At 54.4% G+C, this 21,787-nt stretch overlaps 2 protein-coding genes across 4 annotated transcripts; one reads left to right on the top strand and one right to left on the bottom strand.

Moving 5' to 3' along the window:
- Positions 1 to 176: 176 nt before the first annotated feature.
- Positions 177 to 20,328, bottom strand: PGLYRP3 (peptidoglycan recognition protein 3). Of its 3 annotated transcripts, XM_028154231.2 has the most exons (10): positions 20,154 to 20,328; positions 10,083 to 10,243; positions 8,568 to 8,663; positions 7,258 to 7,365; positions 6,202 to 6,403; positions 5,886 to 6,004; positions 4,779 to 4,931; positions 2,665 to 2,863; positions 1,191 to 1,309; positions 177 to 527 (listed from the first exon to the last, which is right to left on the bottom strand). In XM_028154231.2, the coding sequence occupies exons 2-10, from the start codon at positions 10,087 to 10,089 to the stop codon at positions 349 to 351; spliced, it is 1,182 nt and encodes a 393-aa protein (XP_028010032.2). In that variant the 5' UTR covers positions 10,090 to 10,243; positions 20,154 to 20,328; the 3' UTR covers positions 177 to 348. The 3 variants fall into 3 exon arrangements, with proteins under 3 accessions (XP_028010032.2, XP_008145469.2, XP_054567563.1); XM_008147247.3 differs by lacking the exon at positions 20,154 to 20,328 and having other exon boundaries at positions 10,046 to 10,296; XM_054711588.1 differs by lacking the exons at positions 10,083 to 10,243; positions 20,154 to 20,328 and having other exon boundaries at positions 6,202 to 6,308; positions 8,568 to 8,633.
- Positions 16,663 to 19,057, top strand: S100A9 (S100 calcium binding protein A9). Its single transcript, XM_008147372.3, has 3 exons — positions 16,663 to 16,748; positions 17,155 to 17,325; positions 18,635 to 19,057. The coding sequence occupies exons 2-3, from the start codon at positions 17,182 to 17,184 to the stop codon at positions 18,935 to 18,937; spliced, it is 447 nt and encodes a 148-aa protein (XP_008145594.2). The 5' UTR covers positions 16,663 to 16,748; positions 17,155 to 17,181; the 3' UTR covers positions 18,938 to 19,057.
- Positions 20,329 to 21,787: the final 1,459 nt, after the last annotated feature.

The raw sequence follows: 21,787 nt of genomic DNA, 5'->3' as shown, positions 1-21,787 counted from the left end.
GGCCAACTGAAAATTCTAAGACCCTAACACATTTAATTCACTTCATCCTCATAACAACCCTCTGGGGCGGGGTGGGTGGGTGGGTGGGTGGGCAGGTGTTAGTATGAACACACTTTAAATGACTAAGGGGACCTGGGCCGGATCTCTTTACACGAATGAGGCAGAAGAGGCAGCAGCGGGGCTGTGTGCTGAGTTTACTTTGACTGTGTCTTTAAGACCAATAAAAAGTACATCACTTTGCGGGGACAGTATTGCAGACCATGCAGTGTTGTTGGTTTGAGGAGGCCTTGCTGAGTGCTGATGGAGGTGGAGCGTTCCCGGCTTCCTTGTCCAAAGCCTGCCGGGCCCTCACTGTTTGAAGTGAGGCCAGCTGCTGATGATGTTGTACAAAGCCTTCCCCGGAGACAGGATCTCGCTCACATCGCTGTGCCCCACCAGCAGGTAGTTGGGAGCCAGGTACCCTTGGTCCACCGCACACTGGATCAGGCTCTGGGCCGCCTCCAGCGCTGCGGCATTGGGTGGCTTTTCTGCAAAACACGTACCCCACCAATCATCAGAGCCTCCAGGGTACTTGCTTAGGACAAGGGCAAGCATCTGCATTCCAGCCTCCCTCTGCCCCCGGTCCCCCCCTCCCCCCCACACACACACACCATAGCCAACAAATGCACATCATCTGTGGCAGCCAGGCCCAGAGAGAAAACAGGGTCACTGTGTTCCCGGATTCCTCTTTGCAGAGCTTCTTCTGGAAGGTTCCGAGCTGCGCTGGGTGAGAACCGCAGCACAGCACACCACCTCTCCACAGGTACCGCAAGGCAGGCAGGGCACCCCTGACTGTCCACACTCTGCCATAGCAGGCAGTGATGCACCTCAGCATTGTTGCCATGGATACCAAGGAAGAGGATGCATTTGCTGACCGAGCCATATAAGTACCAAAGTTTGCAAAAGATTATGTTCCTAGGCATGGTTATAAAGACAGATGGAACTGGGAATGGGGATGGGCGGATTTGGGGGAAACTTTCTGCCCAGGAGGGACTCCTGGGTGACCTGCATCCTGTATTGATTGAGTCCCTGAAAGCTAAAATGTACCCCACATTGTCAGGCACCACAAGGTTGCCTTTGCCCCCATGCTCCCCAGACATTCACAGGAGGTTTCATCACCCGAACCACCCTGCCCCATGCTCACGCCTTACCTACAAAGTTGCCCATGAAGGCAATTCCTAGGGCAATATCGTTGTATCCATAGGTGTGAGAGCCTTGGATATTCCAGCCAACGCCTTCATACACACCGCCATCCTGGCCCACCAGGAAGCTAGGAGTGGGCAAAGAAAAATGGAGAAAGTCACGCTGGGAAGAAGAATTGACTTCATTTACTCCTTGAATCATTCATTCATTCTCCCATTCACTTATCACATGTTGACTGGACATGTCTGATGTGCCAATGTGCACAGAGAAAAAACAGAGAAACAAAAACAAAAAGACAATCACAATCTCTGAACCCGAGAAGTGAGGTCAGACCGTGACAAGCAATAGTAACAGCCACTTCAGTCCCCCACTGTGACATGGCCTTTCGCCCCACAATGCCACGGAATCTGACCTCCCCAAGGTGACCAGGGACCGCCTCGGCACTAGTACAGTGGGAACGTGTTTTTGTTCCAGGTTACACTGACCCTCTTCTTGACATGTTCTCTTCCTTGAAACTTTGCAAAAGCTGTTGTGATTAAGTCATAGATGAATGATTGCAACTTGTCATCCTCTCACCTTACATCTCTTCTACGAAATTCCAAGGCATCTTCTATTTAGCTTCTGCTATTCCATTAGCTCAGTGTGTTTTTTTATGAGAGACCAGGCATTAAAGGAACCAAAAGAGAACATTCTGATTTCGCTCTCTCTCTTCAAGTAGATATGGTACTAGAGGCCCGGTGCACGAATATGTACACGGGTGGGGTCTGGCCAGCCTGCCCTGATTGGGGTGGGAGGGGGCCAATTGGGGGCCGGGCTGGCCAGGGGGAGGGGCTGCGGGAGGTTGGCCAGCCGCCCCTGCCCTGATGCGGGGGGAGGGGGGGGCAATCCGGGGCCGGGCTGGCTGGGGGGAGGGGCCACAGGAGGTTGGCTGGCCGCAGTGCACATCATAGCGACCAGTCATTTCAGTCATTCTGGTTGCTTGGCTTTTATATATATAGATTGTTTTCCCAATTGTAGAGATGAGGCTAAAGAGGCCCAAAGAGGTTAAAAGCTCCTGTGTGTATAAAATGGAGTAACAGTACCAGAGGCATGGCAGGGTTCTCACATCAGAGGGAGCAAGTTGGGGTTGGGCCAGATGGAGGAAGAGGCTGAGCAGGGCCTGTGTCCCTCAGTGTTGGGAGGGGTTGCATAAAAAAGGCACCACCCATCAGTGGTCTCCCCTGAGGGTCTCGCAGTTTTGCTTTATCACTATTGCTCCCAATGTCTTCTTTTCAGTCTTCCCTAGAGGAGACTATTCCCAGGAGAGAGAGCTCACCTGTAGCTATGTCTGAACGATAGTCCAGAGTCTTGCACAAATAAAAGATGCTGCCTTATGTAAAGCACCTGGTACAAAGGAAGGGCTCAGTAATGTCGGTTCCTCCCCAAGCCTTCCTTCCTGTAGCCTTGAGGAGAAGGGTTCACATTGCCATGGATCCCACTTACTGATATCCAATGTCGCAGAAGTTCAGTCTGTCCATGTGGTAGGACTGTATGTCTCGGACGCGAGTCTGGCAGTCCATGGATGTGTTGCAGGTTGCCCCAGCCGTGTGGATGATGATGACATATTTGGCTGGGAGGCTCATTTGAGGGCAGTATGTCTCTCTGGCTTCCCAAGCTGACCGTGGGACGATGCTGGGGCAAGCTGCGGTGTTGTGAAAAATCAAGACCATGGATGGGTGGAGGTGGTACAGGGCATAGAAGAGATAAAAGGTGATGGAAAAAATAAATTTAAATTAAATTTGAAACAACAACAACAAAAACCAAGGCCATGGGAATGCTCCTGTGCCCACAATCACACCACTGCAGGCTGGGTTGCTCCCCAGTCTCCCCACCCTCTGGCACCATGGGAATATCCTAATATGCATTCATTGGGGTGGGGGAGAGGAAGGGGGAGGGGGACTTCTGTGAAAGGCCACACAGGGATTGTCTGGGTCAAGGGGCTGCAGCCAATGGACAGAGGCAAAAATCTACAGGTTCTGATTACAACTATGGAAACTGGTGTGTGAGCAGAAGGGGGAGAAATATTGATCATAGAGTCATGGCCATTTCATTTAAAACAAAGTATACCTCCCTGCTTGAATATGCACTGCAAATACATGCAGGTGTGTGTGCTTTTTATGTAACAGGACCAATATGCAGAAATCAGCGTCTCTGAACTGATCACATGTATATGAAAGTATTTTGAAATCTATAAAGAACTACAAATGTGAAAAGATTATCATTACTGAAGATAGCATTTGTCTGAAAGCAAGATAAACCTTATTTAGAGATGTACAATTAAAAAAAATAATAAACATATCCTTGTCCTGGCTGGGTGGCTCAGTTGGTTAGTGCATCATCCCAAACGTGGAAAGGTTGGGGGTTTGATTCCCAATCAGGACACACACCTAGGTTGTGGGTTTGATCCCAAGTCAGGACACATATGGGAGGCAACCAATAGATGTTTTGCTCTTTCAATCAATCAATCAATCAATCAATCCAAACATATCCTTGAGTGAAGAGTAATGTCCTATATAATAAAAGCTTAATATGCTAAGTGTCTGGTCGTCCAGTCGGCTATTCAACCAATCAAAGCATAATATGCTAATGATATGCTAAGGCCACTCAACCGCTCGCTATGGTGTGCACTGACCACCAAGGGACGGACACTCTGACTGGTAGGTTAGTTTGCTGCTGGGGTCTGGCCGATAGGGACTAAGTGAGACAGGCCGGACACTCCCTGGAGTCCTCCTGCGGTCCCTCCCCAGCTGGCCAACTTCCCCTATCCCTCCCCGGACCCAATCATGCACCAGTGGGGTCCCTTGGATATATATACTTGAGTCCAAGAAAAGATCCACTCTAGCAGAGAGTGTGCTAAGTTATTTAAAGTGCTTATTAATTGTACTGGTTTTAGGTTGCTGTTTGCTCATTCCCAAATAGGTTGTGATTTTTATTATCCAGTTTATTGAAATATTCACTCTGATGTCAGCATAATCTGTGAAGTCAGGTTTTTTTCAACCCTGTGGTCATGTTGCAGGTTGGCTGAGTTTTGCATTTAGAAAGGTGTGCGTGTGTGTGTGTGTGTGTGTGTGTGTGTGTGTGTGTGTGTGTGTATGTGTGCGTGTACTCACATAGTATACACAAATATATATACATGTTTACTGCCCCATGACCATGCTTTGTTTTTCTCCATAGCCTTCCTGCCACCTGACAGCATATGCATTTTGCTTGTCGATTTCTTCATTTTGGGTCTTTCTTCACTGAAATGTGAAGTTGTCTGTTTTGTTCATGGTTGTATCCTCCGTACCTAGAAGAGTGTCTGGTATTCAGGAAATACTAGTACCTGTTGATGGAGTGAAAATGTGTGTACACATACTTGTGTCAAGAATGGCTCCATGGCCATATCATTCCAGTGGGAAGGAGAGGAGGTCGTCAGGAAGGTACACTCTCAGAACTTTCTGGGTCTCGGCATGAGGTGTTCTGGGTCCCAAGAAATCAATGAACACCAACGGGAAAAAAACCTTCCCTCGTGTCTGGGTGTCACTGGGAGGAGGAGGAGGTGGGATGGGGGACCTCACCTCTCCTGGGCATTGCTGGCTGCTGATAGGCCAGGCACATCTCTTCTTTCAAGAGAAGGGGCTGAAAATACCAGGGTGACAGGTGTCCCTTCCGGATGGCGTAGAAGATCAGGTCCTCTGCGGCTGATAAGGCAGCTGGGCTGGGACTGCTGCCTGAAAGAGGTTGACATGGATCACCAAACTGTCAGCAAGAAACTCCAATCTGGTCTAGGAGGGAGGGTAAGGGTACCACCTGAGCCTGGATAACTGATGGATGGGCAGAGAGGAAACTGGTCCAGGAGCTAGGACAGCGGTACTAAGAGGCAAAGAACTGCTTGGGCAGCTGTTGGAGGCCAAGTTTGTGACCTCTTTCAAGGGCCAAACTAAGACTTGTATCCACTCCATCTCTAGGTGGAAGAGTTGGGAGGCAATAAAATCTACATGCAAAGAGAGGCCCACCTGACCAAGTCAGGCACACCTAGCATGGAGAACAGTGTGACAGGCCTTGCTTAGCAGCTCCCACAGCCATGCGTGTGGCACCTGCTCTTTTCACCCGCTCACTCACATAATTCTCACAGAAACACCTCTGCGGTCCATGCTGTGACTTTATCTACTAGCTCTCCACTCCACCCGGCCCTGTGCTCCCCTCTGGTTTGCAGGGGGCCACACACCTACAAAGGACATTTCTCAGACTTCCTTGCCTGCCTGCTTCTGGGTGGGTCCTCCCAAAGGGAGCTGCTGGAGGAAGAGAGAAGCCTCGCTTTCCTGCCTCTGTGCAGGCTCAGTGTCACACAACCTCCGACACCGAGGTGACGGCAACACTGTGAGCTCCCCAGTGGCGACAGCAACCTCACAGAGAAGAGGAAGAGGACACAAAGGACGCCATGCCATAGAGTCCCAGCGAGGAAAGGACTCCGAGAGAGGGTGATGGAGGCTGAAAAGACAGGCGTGTGGGGGACGTTTGAGATCTTGCTCCCCAGCAGAGGTGGCCAGTCAGTTTGGGCTCAAATAAATTTTATAATTTTTTTTTTTTTAAGAGAAAGAAAAGAGAGGAGCGTGGAGACAATGGAGCGAAGGAAGAGAGTATAGAGAACTCTCCAGCAGAGGGTCCAGGGGGATGACCGTTACCTTCCTTGGCGCCAAAGAAGGCGAGGCCCAGGGAGACGTTGTTGTAGCCCTGGGTGTGCAGGCCTTGGATATTCCAGCCGACACCTTCATACACCCTGCCGTCGTCCCCAATCAGGAAGCTGCCAGGCAAGGACACGTGGATTGAATGGCAAATACCGGTAACAGGAACCCGCTCACCCATCCTCAGGAGGAGAGGCAGCTGTGTTTTAACATTTTGTACTTGTTTTATTTAGAGCAACAACAAAGGGAAGATGGGAGAAGAGAGAAGAGCCGGTCGGAGTCTCTTTCACTAGGGTAGCCTGAGTGCGGCTCTTACTTGTAGGCCATGTCGCACCAGCCTTTGGTGTAGACGGAACGGGACTGGAGGCCCCGTAGCTTCTCGCTGCAAACGTCCTGCTGCTGGCACTCCATGCCCGTGAGCTGCTGTGTGATGACATAGGCCACAGGTGGGGTCAGCTGGGCCCAGCAAGTCAGAGATCTCGCTCCCCACTCCTTGCGGGAAACAATGGTGGGGACATCTGCAGAAGGGAACGCAAGGATGGCATGCTGCAGCTCCTACCCAGTTCCCTTGGCCCGCGGCCCACGCCACCCTCATCCTCCCAACTCAGGGCCTCTCCTGCCACCCACAGCCTCCCCTTCGCATCTCCATAGTCTGTTCAGGCTAAAAAAAATTCCCCATCGGACTCTGTATTCAGCTGGAAGTCAGGTGGCCTTGTTCTCCCAACACGGGCTTCTTATGCTTCCCTAGAGGCTATCCACCCTTAACTCCTCTCTGGCCGGCTTCACCCTCCGCCTGCAGAAAGCAGCCCCAGCACCACTCGCGCCCAACCCGGTCCCGAGCTGCCTTCTCTTGAAGACCTCACGTGGATGCCTAGTGTGTGCTGTCCTCACTGGCATTGCCCGTGTCTCTGTGTCTTCGGTCTGTCCCTCCCCCACAAGGTGACTCTCAGGAAAGTCCGCCACTGTCCTCAAACTAGGGAGCCACGGGTCCAGAGTGCTAGGAAGCCCATGAGCATCAGGTATGTAGCTTTCTCTCTTTCAAATGAAAAGTCACTGTGGGCAGGGCTGTGAGAGGCCCACTGGGCCCCCAGAACCCCTGAGGCTCCTTGTCTGTGTCCATCTTGGGGACTCCAGGAGTTCTCTGAGGGGCAGGGGGTCTCTATCCTACTGCTGAGAGCTGGGAACAGGGCCTTGTCTCTTCCCCAGGTCTTCTCTCCTGCCCGGACCTCCCCTATGCCCGAGGGCCCAAGTCCATCCATGACACTCCTTTGTGAATGCCCCTCTTGGGACTCCACCCCACCCCCCACCAGCCGCAGTGAAGTCCTGAGAAACATTCCCCAAAGAAGCCCCAGTCAACCCCAAGTCAGCTCACCGTTGTGACCCTTGCGAATGAGCTGTGAGATGCCCACAAACAGGTCCACAAGCCGCTCTGACACTTCTCTGGCTTGGGTTTCATTCCAGGAGAACTGAGGGGAATACCCTACAAAGGAACATTGTGCTTGGTGCTGGTCCTCAGAGAACACCTGGACCACCCCAGAGGCATGGGCTCTGTCTCCTATCCCCCACCCCCCAGCACCCTCTTCCCCCCTCAGCCTTCCGCAGCCTCTCAGTCTCCCCAAGTCCCCTGACTTCCTCCAGGAAACAAGGCAGAAATGTTTCAGGCCTCACCCTGCCTCAGCCTCTCACATCTGCCCCAGTGAGGCCTTCAGGTTCCCACCATCCCTAACCCTCCCCCATTCCAGGGGCTCTGCAGTCTCTCCATCCCCTTATCTGAGCAGCTCAACCTTTGCCAGTTCACCTACTTACCTATTAATACATCAGAATCTCACACACCAAAATAGTCATCATCATTTTGAGCGAACACACACACACACACACACACACACACACACACAACCTATTGGTCCAGGCAAGGTTCTTGAAATACAGAAAATTTCCAACTGCTGTGACTGCCCTCACAAACTGGGTGTTTTAGACAGGATTAATTGAGGGTTCGTCATTACAAACATGCCTCATCCCCCTCTGCCTGGCCAGCCTCTGAGATCATGGGAACAATAACCACTAGAACCAGCAATGTCACCAACATCACCTCCCACAGGCCAGCTCTGAAGGTTACAAAGCATTTTCAAGGGCACTATCAGATCTGTGGCTTAAAACAACTTTATAAGATAAGCAAAGCAAAATAACTACTCCTTCTACACAGATGAGCAACTAAAGCTCGGAGAAATTAAATTACTTGTCTAAGATGATACAGGTTTTAAGCCATGGACTTGGATTCTGACCCAAGCTGTCTGGCTTCATAGCCATGTTCATAACCACGACACTCTGCAGCCTCCCCAACGTTGTCAGACGACCATGGACAGATGGCCCTTGTCACTGCCACAGTGTGGCCTTTTCTCTGTCTATAAAACAAGGTCAGTAAGGGTCTCCTCCAAGGCTGAGATCCTGCTCTTTTATAAAGTCACACCCATGACCATGAGACTGAAGATGATGTGTGCTGGGCAGGCTGGGGAGACTGAGAACTAGAGTCCATCTCAGCAGGGAGGAGGGACCAGAGCTGAGCTCGCAAGGGGAACATAGGACTGGTGGGGAAGAGTGATAAGCCTGGAGAGGACAATTTGCAAGTGAAACCAGCTGGGGCTTATGCCAAAAGCACTTCTGACCCAATGAAAAAAAACTTACCCCAGGCCTGGAGACTCAGAGCTGAGAAGACAAGCAGCCACAGCAGCATCCCCACGTGGTCCCGGAACACCAATGAGAAGATTGTGGACCACGGCCCTGGGAGAGACACTGACAGTTAATCCAACCGTGCTCACTCTTCAAATGGGGTACACCAGTGGTCAGCAAACTCATTAGTCAACAGAGTGGCAAACCGCGGCTCACAAGCCACATGTGGCTCGTGAGCTGCAGTTTGCCCACCACTGGGGTACACCATTGCATGGTGTCCTGTTTGCCTCCTAGGCCAGCACCTGGCCAGGCTTCTCATGGTCCCCAACACAGTGCCTGACCTTCAGCTGGGGCTCAGGAAAGGTGAGGGCACCAGTACCTCTCTCTAGCCACCACCCTCAACCACCACCCGTGACCCTGGGAGCTTCTGATGCCCCAGGGGAGCACAGCGCCTCATCATAGGCTTTCCAGTATAGACAATAACAGCTTCTAAAACCCTTTAGTGGCTGTGTAGATGTTTTAACATCTAGTTCTGTGATTTTATATTTAACTAGAGGCCCGGTGCATGGATTCGTGCACCGGTGGGGTCCCTCAGCCTGGCCTGCGCCCTCTCTCAATCTGGGACCCTTCAAGGGATGTAGTAGTGCACCAAGCGGCAGGTGGCCTGGGAGGAGCCCAAGCCTGGGCTGGGCGCCACACCGCTCCTGCTCATCCTGGCCCCTCTGCGCCTGCCACCACTTGGTAGCGCTGCAGCGGAGGTGGGAGAGGCTGGTGCTGACGCAGCTGTGCTTGCCAGCATGAACCGAGCGTCTGGCGCCCGTTGGTCAGCTGAGCAGTGCTCCCACTGTGGGAGTGCACTGACCACCAAGGGGGTAGCTCCTGTGTTGAGCGTCTGCCCCCTAGTGGTCAGTGCGCATCATAGTGGTCATCAGGCCACTTAGGCTTTTATATATATAGATCCTTAAAAGTTCCTATAAGATCTTATTAACCCCACTTTTATATGTGAACACAATGAGGCTCAGAAGCAGTAAGCTATATGTAGGAGTAGGACTGGCTTCATCTCCAGCTCTATTTAAGAGTCAGAGGTATGGGGTGCTTCACCCAAAAAAATTCTGACAGATGCTAATTACAGTAACCATTACCACTTACTGATCATATCCTATGTTCCAGGTGTTTTGTAAAGACTCCACAGACATTCCATTAAATTTCCTCAGAGTTCCCTACAATACCCGCTCTTACCATCAGGAAACTGGGCCTCAGAAAAGGAGGCAAGTGAGACATAATGCATAAAGATTCAGGGCTAGAGAGAAAGAGAAGAAATTGGGTAGCGGTAAGCCCAGGACCCACAGCCAATAGAGAAAATTTTCTTTTTAGGAGAAAGAATTCAAGAGGGGAGGGAGATCAAGGCAACTTTCTTCACTCTGTTAACATTTTAACCTGATAGAGTCCAGGCCCTTCCAAGAAAAAGCACTCACACCCACACACAGAAATACCTGGGATCCCATGCAGTTCAGGGTGCAGGAGGCTCACCCCTCATTGGCTGGCAGCTCCTCTCTTTCAGGCTTGGCCTCTGCCCTGCCCTCCTTCAGCAGCTGCCTCCTCTGCCTTTCACTCTTCCTTCACTAGAGGGCTCTCCTCCTGGGAAGGAAGCCTGGGGCTCTGGCCTCCCAGAGAGGAGGAAAGCTGGGTCCCTATAAAAAGTCGAGAGAAGGGCAGAGTTCTGAGGCTCCAAGCCTGCTCCCTCCACGGCACTGAGAAGAACTGGAGAATCCAGACTCGGGTTGAGAGAAGGGACCCGCCCTGTGAATAAGCCAGGTGCCTCCTCCCTGGGAAAGAGCAAGATTGCCCAAGCTCCCGGCCCACCTGGGGATGCCCATGGGCCCTGGGAGTCCTGTCCCACACCTGGGAACTTCCTGCCCTGTGTGTAGATCATGAAATGGGTCAGCATTTGGAAATGAGAATAACTCAGTGAGTGATTACTTCCCAAGGGACCACCCATGAAGTTACAAAGCCATGCTTGGATAAAGGACCCGTTCACATTTCATGATAGACCAAGGGATTCTAATTTGACCGAGTACAAAGGGTTCATTGATATGGTTTCAGATGCCACGTGGCAGCTAACCTTTACGGAACCTCCGCTTGTTGAGTTTGGGTGAATTATTAAAAAAACAATACCCATGGTGATATTTAAAGACTATTAATATATTTCTCCATTCTCCAAGTACTTGTCTGTGGGAGGCTGGATTTTCTTCCTGTTTCCAATCTAAACAACATATACAACACATTGAATGCAGAAATGGATATGAGAATCCAACGATCTTATTTTAAGCCACATATTGAAGAGGTGTGCGAAAAAATTTTGTGTTTATGGCCCTCTTCTCACTGGCTTATTTTGAAAAAAATATATAATTATTTTGTATTTTAAAAATTAAAAATGTGTTACTATAAATTGGGTTTACAGATACTATTTTAGGTGAATTAATAACTATTTTAAAATGTTAAATTTATAAATATTAATAAACGTAACCTACAGAGACAAAAGCTTTCTGAGATACTCATGTGCAAAAAAAAGTCTTGAGAACAGGAAGATTGAGAACCCAGGCCAAGGATTGGCACAAGCCGTCGTGATGCAGGAAGGCCACAAGGGGGCAGCACGCACTCTGGGAATCCCTCAGGAATCTCCTCCATCTCCCTTTTCTCCATCACACCTCCCACTTCCTTCCTCCTCCTCTGTGTTCTCCCATGCTGCACTACTTCCTAATTACAGGAAATAACAATCTCTAAGCATCAAAACCTAGGCAGTCACATGTTAATCTGCAAACGTTTATCAGATGTCTCTCGGAGACAAAGCGTACCATCCAGCGCTGAGTAAGCACGAGAACCCCACTCTCAAGGAGACGATAATCCGAGACCAACCCAAAGGCCGGCAATTAAAACGCCAACATGGTCAAGTGTGGGAGAGCCCTTCCTTGTCTCTACAGGGCTGTATACTTCAAAGGGATTCCCGAGAGGCAGAGGGAGCCAACAGCAGACTCTGAGATACTCGCCAGAAACTGCTGGAAGGACCTGGAACCTCGGGGACATCATGAGGACAAAGACTAGGTTCCTGAGATATAGGGCAGCAAGGAGGAAGGCAGGGGCAGCAGGCAGAGTCAGCAGGTTGAGTGCAGCTGGAAGGGCCCCAGGCTCCACTGCCCTGTGGGGCGGGGAGCCTGCCTTCACCAGCTGGGGAGCAGCAGGTGAGCCCCCAGGCCTGCAGCATTCGTGGGGCCCACCAAGGTCCCATGGGAGCCTGCCGTCAGCGCTAGACAGTACCCAAAGGCCAGCCGACCCACCTGCACACTGAGTGGGTAAGAAAACAGGCCCCGACATGGGAATAGCTTCCAGAGCCCACCCGGCAAGTCGGGCAGAGTTAGGACTAGCACCCAGCTCCCAGCCCCTCAGGCCACTCTGAGCTTTCGGCCAGCGTCCCTCCCGTAGGCTAGAGGCAGAGGCCGGGGAAGGCCCACGGTGTGCCCGGCTTTACACCCCCTTGTAACACCTGCTGTAACATGGACAACTCAGAAGGGGCAAGACTTCCTGAAGGACAACAGCAGGGCTCGGGGAGGGAGAAGGGGCACACACCGGTGGGGGAAGGGGGAAGGGACATGGGGAGGGAAAGGGGTGCAATGGTTGGGGTGGGGGTACAGCAGCTTTGCCTGCTCATTTGTACACTGATTTGTTCTTAACACCGCCAAGGCAGCCATACCTTTTCTCCCAGTGGCAGCCTCAAGAGTCACTGTCCAGAACCAGGACTATTGCCCAATTTATGCCCTAGCAGGAGGCTCCGCGTTTCCCCTCTTTTTACCACCCCTAATTCCAGCCTCTGGCCTGGGACTGCAGCGAGAAGGCCAGGTGGGGGTGGGGTGGGGCACTTACTGATGGAGCCAACAGCAGCCGCCTGGTCAGGACCTCCACGGCTCAGCCCTGGCCTCCCCTGAGCCTGGGCTAGCCTGGAACCCTGGGGCCTGCTGTGGCCTTCAGACAAGGGAACCCACTGCCCCCAGGGGATCCCGTCTATTTGAAAGCCCTGCCCAGCTGCTCCCTGCCGCCAGCTGCTGCTCCTGTTCTCCCCGCCCACCCTCACTTTCCTTTCATCCTGGATCAACACTGTATGGTGACAGGCCATGGCACTGCAGAGTCACAGGGCAATGGAGCACCGGTCTTTCATGCTCCCTCCTTCCTTTCTTCCTGTGGCCGTGTGCTCCTGCGTTTATTCACTCAACAAACCTTCATCCAATGCCCACCCCGCGGGGCCCTGCCCTGGGACCACAGCGGTGGGTCAGGCCACAGAGCGGGGATGACAAGGCCTCTGAGGCCGAGCGAAGGTTACACACCCGCCCGCCTGCATCATGGTCCGTCCACCATGCACCATGCTCCCTTGTCAATGTCCTATTTTCCTTTAAAACCGGTTGACAACTTTTATAAGCAGGAGTTGTCACGTAAAATTCCCATCTCCTGGACCTTCGGTGGGTCCAGCAGCACCTGTTCCCATTTCCCAGGTGGCCACCGCGGCCTGAGGCTGTGGACCAGCTGTCCTTCATTCCGAAGGCTCCCACTGGCCCAGCCTCCACCCCGCCCTAGTGTCAGTTGCCACCGCCGCCCTACAGGTGGTGCTGTTGGTGTTCTCAGGCCCAGCCAGCCTCACCAGCTTCCTCTGGGTACCTTGTCCCTGCAAACTGTCCTGAGAGCCTCGGCGAAGAGGGAAACGTGCTTCAATAGATACAGCAGAGGGCGCTGTGGGCGCACAGAGAGAGGCGCCCAGGTACCTGCTGGGATTGCCAGAAGCAAGATTCCCTGACAGCCTGAGGAGGGACGGTTCCTCCGTGCAGTGTGCGCTTCCTCCATCAGCTCAAACGATAGAGGGCCAGCCCCATTAGAGAAATCCCCTGAAGTTTCCATAGACGCACTCCTGGGCCAGACTTGCACTGTTCACTCATTCACGGATGATTAACACATTCATCCAAGCATGCATCCAGCAAACATTGATTAAATACAAGCACCGTGCCATGCCCCAACCTTAGCTCTCGGGAGTTTAAATGTGATTAGGAATCCGGGGTGTAAGATCATGCCTCCCCCGGGTATTGTGACTCACTCACCAAGTCCCCCAGCATCTGGCATTAGTATCTGGTGCTCAACAGATGCTTGTATGAATGAATGAAGAGATAACTAATAATAATACTTCGAAGGACTGAGTCCTCCCAGCTTTACATGTCCTGTTTCAATTCTCAAGGGAGGTCCTGTAATTGTCTTTTCTTTACTGATAAGGAAAACGAAGCACAGAGAGGCTACGTAAATTGCCTTACGTCACACAGCCGGTCTGAGCTCTAAACAGCTATTCCATGTGCCATGGCAGCAGTGCAAGACGGAACATGCTCAGGGCCAAGGGGGGCAGCACACGGGCGGCCTCCGGCTTTCGGAGGGCAGTGCGGCCAGGAGGGGCCTGGCGGTGAGGGCAGGCTTCACGAGAGCCCGACAAAACGACTCCTGGAGGTGGACGAGGGGAGCATACCTTCCCTGATGAAAGGGGAGAGCCTGGAAGGTCCTTCCAGTGGGTTCTCCAGACACACTTCCTGGGTCGAGGGGTAGGGGGTGCCAGGAAGGACATGACCCTTCAGCAAATGTGAGGTCTCCCTGTGAAGCATCCATCTTATATAAAACTGCTGTTTGAAATGTTAACCCTGCTATTCGGCTTCTGTAAATGCTGGCTTGCTTAAATAATAAGGAAAATGAGACTACTCCCACTTCAGAGAGGCCAGTAAACCTTCCCCGGACGAAGTTATCGGTGCTGGCACCAGGCCAGGCCTTTGGTTGAGGTCTCAAGGCCCCAGCACATAGGGGCTCTTTAAGAACTCGCAGAGGGGGCCGGAAACACCCCATATTTGGGAGACAAAGAAGGTAAAAAAATATAAATAGGGAAAATTCCTCCATATCGGGGGGGCCCAGAATTTGAGAGACATTTTCCTCTGGACCCGCGCGTAATACATGTAACTCCATCTCTCTAAGTATTGCTTGGTTCTTCTCCGGTTTTCTGTAACACCTGCGCCAAGCCCTGGAGGACATGAACATGAATGTGGATTCCCCTGAGGATCTACAGGCAGTGATCAGACAAGGGCAGAATTTGCAAATACCTTCACTCCGGGAAAGGAAGTGCAGAGAGCCAGGAGTGGGGTGGGAGTGACTGACCCAGCAAAGAGACTGTTTCCCATTGGGAGGAACAAAGCTGCTTCCTGGACCAGGTAGCACTGAACTGAGCCCTGCAGGGTGGGCAGGACTGAAAACGGGCGTCCACCGAGTCCCGTGTCCGAGCTACCTGTCACCACCCAGCCAAAGAGCAGAGACAGGGACTGGAGTCCAGGTGCACATTTAATATCAGGTGCCAGATATCAGGGAAGGTCACTGGTAAAAACCCTAACATCCACCTTCCCTGTAAGCTTGTTAGGAGAAAGCTTCTATAGGGGGATTGGGGGAAGGGAACGTGGGCGGGAGGGAGTACAGGGGGTTCTGGTGATTTGCAGTCTTGGAATTTGAGTCCCCGCTGGGTCTTGGGTCTTGATGAATGTCTTCATTATGGTCCCCAGATCAGGATGGTCAGCGTTCTGTGACAGGCAAGTGGTGATCCGGTGTGGATCACCCTGTGTTTCTTTTTTGTGTTTTAAAATATATTTTTACTGATTTCAGAGAGGAAGGGAGAGGGAGAGAGAGATAGAGACATCAATGATGAGAGAGAATCATTGATCAACTGCCTTCTGCACGGCCCCTACTGGGGATCGAGCCCGCAACCCAGGCACATGCCCTGACCGGAATCGCACTGGTGACCTCCTGGTTCATAGGTCAACACTCAACCACTGGACCACGCCGGCCGGGCTACCCAGGTGTTTCTGAGACCTCGTTGATCAGCCTCCACATTCCTGGGGGCCAGGTGTGTCAATTCAGGGCTGGGTTAAAAGTCTGTTTTTGTCTGGTCAACTGACAATTGTAACAAAATCTTCACCAGAACATAAGGTTAAGCATAGGCAGTTGATTGACCAATTACACGGTTTGTTAGTAAAAGCGTGGGAAAGAGAGGAAGAGAAGAGGAGGAAAAATAATCATGTTTAACCTATCCTTGTACCCCTATCAGACTGCACCCCATCATGGGGGAAGGGCACAGCTGGGGTGAGAGCACCAAAGACAAGGGCCTGGGGGTGCTCACGGACCCCATGGGCCGCAGGGAGGGGGCAGGAGCAGAGGCTGACGAGGCCAGGCATGGCCATTCCTCCCTGGGAGGTGGGGAGCTACGGGAGGTTTGCAGCCTTGCAGCTGGAGGGGCAGGCTTGCCCAAGAGGCTACATCAAAACTCTTGAGGGTGTGGCTCTCACAATGGGAGCAGGATTTAGAATAATGCTGACTGCCTACGCCCCGAGGCAGGCGCTGTCACTTAGACTACAAGAGGGAGGTGTAATCTGATTACCCGATTACCCGTAGCCCGGAACCTGGATGTCTGAGCCCAAGGCCTGCTATGTCACCAACCAGCTATGTGGCCTTGCTCTGACACCTCTCTGGGTGTCAGTTTCTTCATTTGCATTATCAGGAGGTGGACCCCGTACCCCACCCCACCCCACCCCCTACCCTTCTGACCCTGTGAATCTAAGACCTCCACTCCAGCCCCTCACCCTTGGGAAGAGCACCGATCACAGACCCAAGAAGGGAAAGGCTCAGCCATCCTTGTTGGGCTGCCCACTTTGGGGAGGCAGAGTGGGTCCGCCCCCACCCAGGGGTCCTCAGCCCACCACCAGCCCCTGGCTATCAGGTGGGAAGGTGCTCCCTCAACAAGAGGGGGTTGGGGTCAGAGGGAAGGAGGGGTGCCAGAGGACAGTCAGCTTGCTCAGGGAGGGCAGGGGTGGGGTGAAGGGGAAGTGAACTAACCAAGCAACTTCCTCCCCAACCAGCTCCAGGCCCAGGACTGGGGAATCCACAAAAATACAGAAGGATCTGTGTGAACATTTCCTGTTCCACCCTCGTCCCCCTTCCTGGCAGCCCAGCTCCGGGTTACCACACGGCTCACCTGTGAAGCAATCTTCCCACTAGAGGGCTGAGTGTCCTGGCCAGGGGAGGCCTATAAATGCTGGGCCCACAGGATGCTGTCAAACCCTTCTGTGTGACTCTTCAGCTTAGGTAAGTGAGCTGCCAACTCCCCTGGGCAGCAGCCTGCCTGCCTGCCGAGTCTTTCTCTACACCTGCTACCAATATGCCTTTCCAGACCTCCTCCGGGAAGCCCTCCTTGATTAACCTGCTCACTTTAAAGCTTCCTTCCCATTTTGTTGGAGCCTCCTGCTCTCAGATGCTCTGCTTTTTTTTACATTCTCCAGATATTTTTGCATTCTCCAGATATTCTAAAAGTTATTTCTCCCATGTCTGGGTCAGGGTCCTTTCCCAGTTCAATGCCCCTTTCTTTTTCTTTTGTGTCTCCTTCCCTCCTCCTTTTCCGCCCCCCCCCCCCCCTTCATTTCAGCAAGCAGCCAGGAGGAGGTGTCTAGGAAGCCTTTTTCTTCTCAGCACCTGACCCCTTGCTTCTCCTCAGCTCAGAGTACAGGAAGACCAGGACAAAATGTCGCAGTCGCTGATGGAATGCAGCGTGGACACCATCATCAACATTTTCCACCAGTACTCCGTTCGCCTGGGGCACCCCGACCGACTGAACCAGAAGGAATTCTCCCAGATGGTGAAGAAGGAGCTGCCTACCTTCCTCAAGGTAGGGCTGGGCTCCTGGCCACTCTGTGCGGAGAGAAAGGAAGAGAGAAGCTGGGGGAGAGCTGGGCTGGGCGGGGGAGAGGCGACTAGTCAGGTGGACAAGAAAGGGGACCTTCGAGCTGAGACCTGCTTGTGTGAGAGGAGAAGCCGCGGAGGAGGAGCCTTGGCGGAAGCCAGGAGACTGAGCTCCAGATGGAGCCCGAGGGCGCTCTCTGATCGGGATCTCCCCACAAAGCCAGGGCGTGTGCGAAGCCCCGCCCAGCACGGCCTGTGCACCGCACTCGGGGGCGTGTGATGTACTTACTGATCTAAAAGGGACCAGGCAGTCCTCGGGAAAGAGGACGCTGTGTCCCAGCAGACCTGCTCTGTTTCTTTACACTTTGGGGGACTTTGGGGAACAGAGGCCTGGACTAGGAAGGGTGGCGCCCCTGGGGCCCAGTCTCAGGTCCGCTCCTGGAGCCATGTCCTGGGGCTGGTGGCCAGCCCGCCCTGGAGGGTTGCCACAGGAGGAGATGTTAGGGATGCTGACAGCTCCCCCTAGGGGGCACCTCAGCAAGCAGGACGCTGGGTCAGGCTAGACAGCCAAAGGTAGTGCTGGCAAGGCTTCCTCTGAGTGTGGCCTGTGCCTGCCCCATCCCACCCCCTGTGCCGGAGGCAGTAACAGGCCAGGAGGGGCAGCTGGGGCCTTGCCAATGGGCTGCTTAGGAGGTCTGGTCTTCCCCAGGGCGACGGCAAACGTGCAGAAGGAATAGACCGGGCAGAGGCATAGCAGGAGGGAAGGGCCTGCGAGATGAGCTGGGCACCCCCAGGTTCTGGAGGGGACTTAGCTGCCATGCCCGGTTCAGCAAGTGGCATAGCTGGGACTCGCCGGAGCTCGCTCTGCCCGGGACCCTCCCCTCCCCTTGCCCTCCTCACCCTTGGGTCCACGGGGCACCCACACTGCTCCCTGAACCTCCACAAGGGCCCGATCATCTTGTTTTCCTCAGGTGCTTCCTGCTACACAGGTTGAAATGAGTGTCACTAATTTGTAACCGTGAGAGGGAAGGGAGAGGCAAGGCAGGGAGAGGCCGGGCCGAGGGGACCGGAGTGCAGGGGAGGGGACGGGACGGGCTCTGGGCTCTGAGTCAGCCCCGGGCGGTGTGCGGGATAACTGGAAAGTAAACGGCGCCCCATCAACGGTCATCTTTAATTTGGGGTTGAGGCCCAGAAGCCAGGTTTCCCAGTGCCTTTGCCATCGGGTGTCTGGCTGTGCTCCCTGCCTCTGGCCCTGGCCACCCCGAGCCCTGACCACCCTGTCTCCCAACCTGCAGAAGGAGAGGAGGAACGAAGCACTCATCAAGGACATGATGGAGGACCTGGACACAAACGGAGACAAGGACCTGAGCTTCGAGGAGTTCGTCACCCTGGTGGGCAGGCTGACGGAGGCGTCCCACGAGCAGATGCACAAGGACACCCCCAAAGGGCACGGCCACGCCCACGGGCCAGGCTTCGGGGAGGCTGGCCGCAACCCCTGCAAAACCCAGGGTGGTGGCCGTGGCCAAGGCCATGATGGCCACGGCCACAGCCATGATGGCCACGGCCACAGCCATGATGGCCACGGCCACAGCCACTAACCAGGAGGCAGGCCTCCCTGTCCCTCCCAACCGGGGCCCCAGGCTGTGTGCGCACAGCTGAGGCGGGGCCTGAGCGGCGAGGCCGGGGGTTGAGATGAATAAAGAGTTCCTCCAAGACAATGCTCCCTGTGTTCCTTCCTCCCCCTCCACAGCCCGTCCTTCCCTGGGCTCTGGCTCGGACTCCATGCCCCTTCCCAGGGCGGAACCCCTTCTTTCAGCCCCTTCGGCCGCAGTAACGAGAGGAGAAGCCTCAAGAACACGGTCCTGTTCTGAGTCCCTGGCGCTCACCTCCCTGACCGTTTTCTCGCCTCTGACCTCGGGCCCTGCTGTCAGGGCCTAGTCACCCCAGCCCAGCTCAGGACTTCCCTGTGCACCCTGTCAAATGGGCCCTGGCCACCACAGAAAGCAAAAAGGGGGCACCCCATCCCCTCGACATGCCAGCCACCACCACACCACCCTCCCCAGCCACAGCCCCTTCCCCATGCTGCCCACACTGCCGTCTCTCTTCTGCGGGAACCTGGTGCCCCCAACCTGGTGCCCCCAGGAGCTTCCGACAGGCCCTGGACAGGCTGAGTCTGAGAGCCCTGGAGTTTGGGCATTTGACAGCCAGGGTGGGGGTGTCTGTCCACAAATGAAGTTCTGAGTCCATGCGGGCAGTTGGTGTCTCTTAAATGAGGGGGTCTCTCCTCGTCTCCATGGACACTGGGGCAGGTGTGCACGTGGGTGAGAGTCGGGGAGCCCAGCCCATGCCCAGTAGCCCCGTGAGGAGGTTGGACTCTGGGTCCAGTGAGCCTGTCTGGCCTGAAGATTCTGGTTCGAAACCCGAGAGCAAACTGACACACACACACACACACACACACACACACACACACACACACACACACACCCTGCGCCGAGGTGGCCAGGTTCCTGCAGCCCCAGGTCAGCAGGGCACTTCTCTGCAAAACCTGTAGTCGGGCCTGGCTCCCTGCGTCCGCCCTCAGCAGCCTCCAGACCCACCCGCTCACTTCAGATACCCTCTGCCACCCTCCCTGCCCTGTGGCCTGAGCGCCAGCCTGAGTCCCTCCCCAGTTCATCTCCAGGCTGGGGGGGGCGTTTCAAAGGCCACAGCCCAGACCAAGGTGTCTGCCTGCCCTGCCCTGCCCGTCCACAGAGAAAAGACGGACAGCATTGGGGTTGGGGAGAAAGATGGACAGGCATCCATCCCCCGTGTTACCATGAAGAAAGTGAGGTGCAGAGCGGGGAGGGACCAGTCCGAAGTCCTGCAGGGGTGGAGCTGGTGGAGACAGTGCAGAGAGGAAAGGGCCTGCCACCACCTTCTCCCCGGGCTGGGCTCATCTCCCAGCTCGTCCCCAGCGCTGAGCGTGAAGAAAGGAGCTGCGGGTCGGATGGCAGGTGGCAGCTCTCCACTCGGCCTGGCTGCAGCGGGCCGGGCCGACCCTGCTCTAGGGCCCAGGGGCCTCTGCCGTGGGGTACAGATCTCAGGGCTCCTGCTGCGGGGCAGGGGGTGTTTCCAGCACTGCTCCAGGCTGTGAGCTGGGGGAACCGTTCAGAAGCCCCCGCCCCCCCGCCCCCCCACCCCATCGGTTCCTTCCCTGCCTGACTTGGAGACCTGACAACTGGAGATACTCAGCTTCTGAGGGGGCTGCTCAGCCACTCTCCTGCCTGCATAGGGGTCACCCCCTCAGCCTGCAGCTTGGTAGGGGGAAGAGAACTGCCTGGGAGCTGGAGGCCTGGCTTCTATCAGTGGCTTTGCCAGGACTCCATGCTTCAGGTAAAGTAGGGTAGGGTAGGGTAGGAGAGGGAAGGAGAAGAGGAAAATGTAGGGTAGAGTAGAGTCAGGGTTAGGGTAAAGTAAGGGAGAGTATGGTAGGAGGAGAGAAAGGGGAGGGTTGGTGAGGGTAGGTTAAGGGAGGGAACGGGAGGATAGGGTAGGGTAGAGTAGGGTAGGGTAGGGAGCAGGAGAGAGGGGGAGAAGAGGGGAGGGAAGGAGACGGGGACAAGGCAGGGGCTGGGAGGGGAGGGGAGGGGAATGAACCATAAGCATGTCTGTGACTGCCTCCCACTAGGCTGTGAACTCCAAGTTGGTGCCATCTGGCTTAGTCTCTGTTTTATCACCAGCACCTGGAGGGCGTGATGGCTGGTACATAGCAGCTTCTCAACAAATATTGACTGTACAGATGTTCTCAGATTTCTGGAATGTTCCATGTTCTCTTCTCTGGGAAGTGGGTGGAGAAGGGAGGGCTGGATTGAATTCACAGATGGAAGATTTCTGGGTGTCCTCGTGGATTCAAACCAGCAGGTAGGGGCGGCAGGGCGGTGGGGCCTGGGGCCCCCGCCACACCAGCCCTCATCGGCTGCACACTAGAAGTTCTGTTTGAGGAAAGGGATTTGTCTGGAGAAGAAGCTGGCAGATTGTTGATGTAAGCCGGCCTGCCCCACCCCATGCTGGAGTGATTCTCCTCCACATCCCTGCCAAGCGGCTGGCAGGGCCCTGCCCGCAGCGCTCCAGCGAAGGGAGTTCCCTCTTGGCACTCCCTCTCAGAAAGTCTGTCCTTGTACTGAGCCCGAACCTGTCTCCCGGTGCCCGCTGGGCATGAACGCCGCTTCCCTCCCCATCCACGGGGGCACCGAGAAGCCCTCACCCCTCCCATCCACGTAGCCGCCTGTCCACGGTCCACGTCTTCAAAACACTTCCCTTCCTGGCACCCCGGCTTTCTCTGGCCTCCGCTCCTGTGCACCAGGACTGCCCTCCCCACCCTGGGGTCTCTGCGTCACTGCCTCCATGACGACTTCCCTGACCAGCCCCCTTCCTCAAGCACATAGAGGCTCCCTCGGCCGGGCCCATGC

This window comes from Eptesicus fuscus, chromosome 22 (assembly GCF_027574615.1).
Source record: "Eptesicus fuscus isolate TK198812 chromosome 22, DD_ASM_mEF_20220401, whole genome shotgun sequence".
NCBI classification, from domain to species: Eukaryota; Metazoa; Chordata; class Mammalia; order Chiroptera; family Vespertilionidae; genus Eptesicus; species Eptesicus fuscus.
This window is presented reverse-complemented; position numbering and strand designations above follow the sequence as displayed.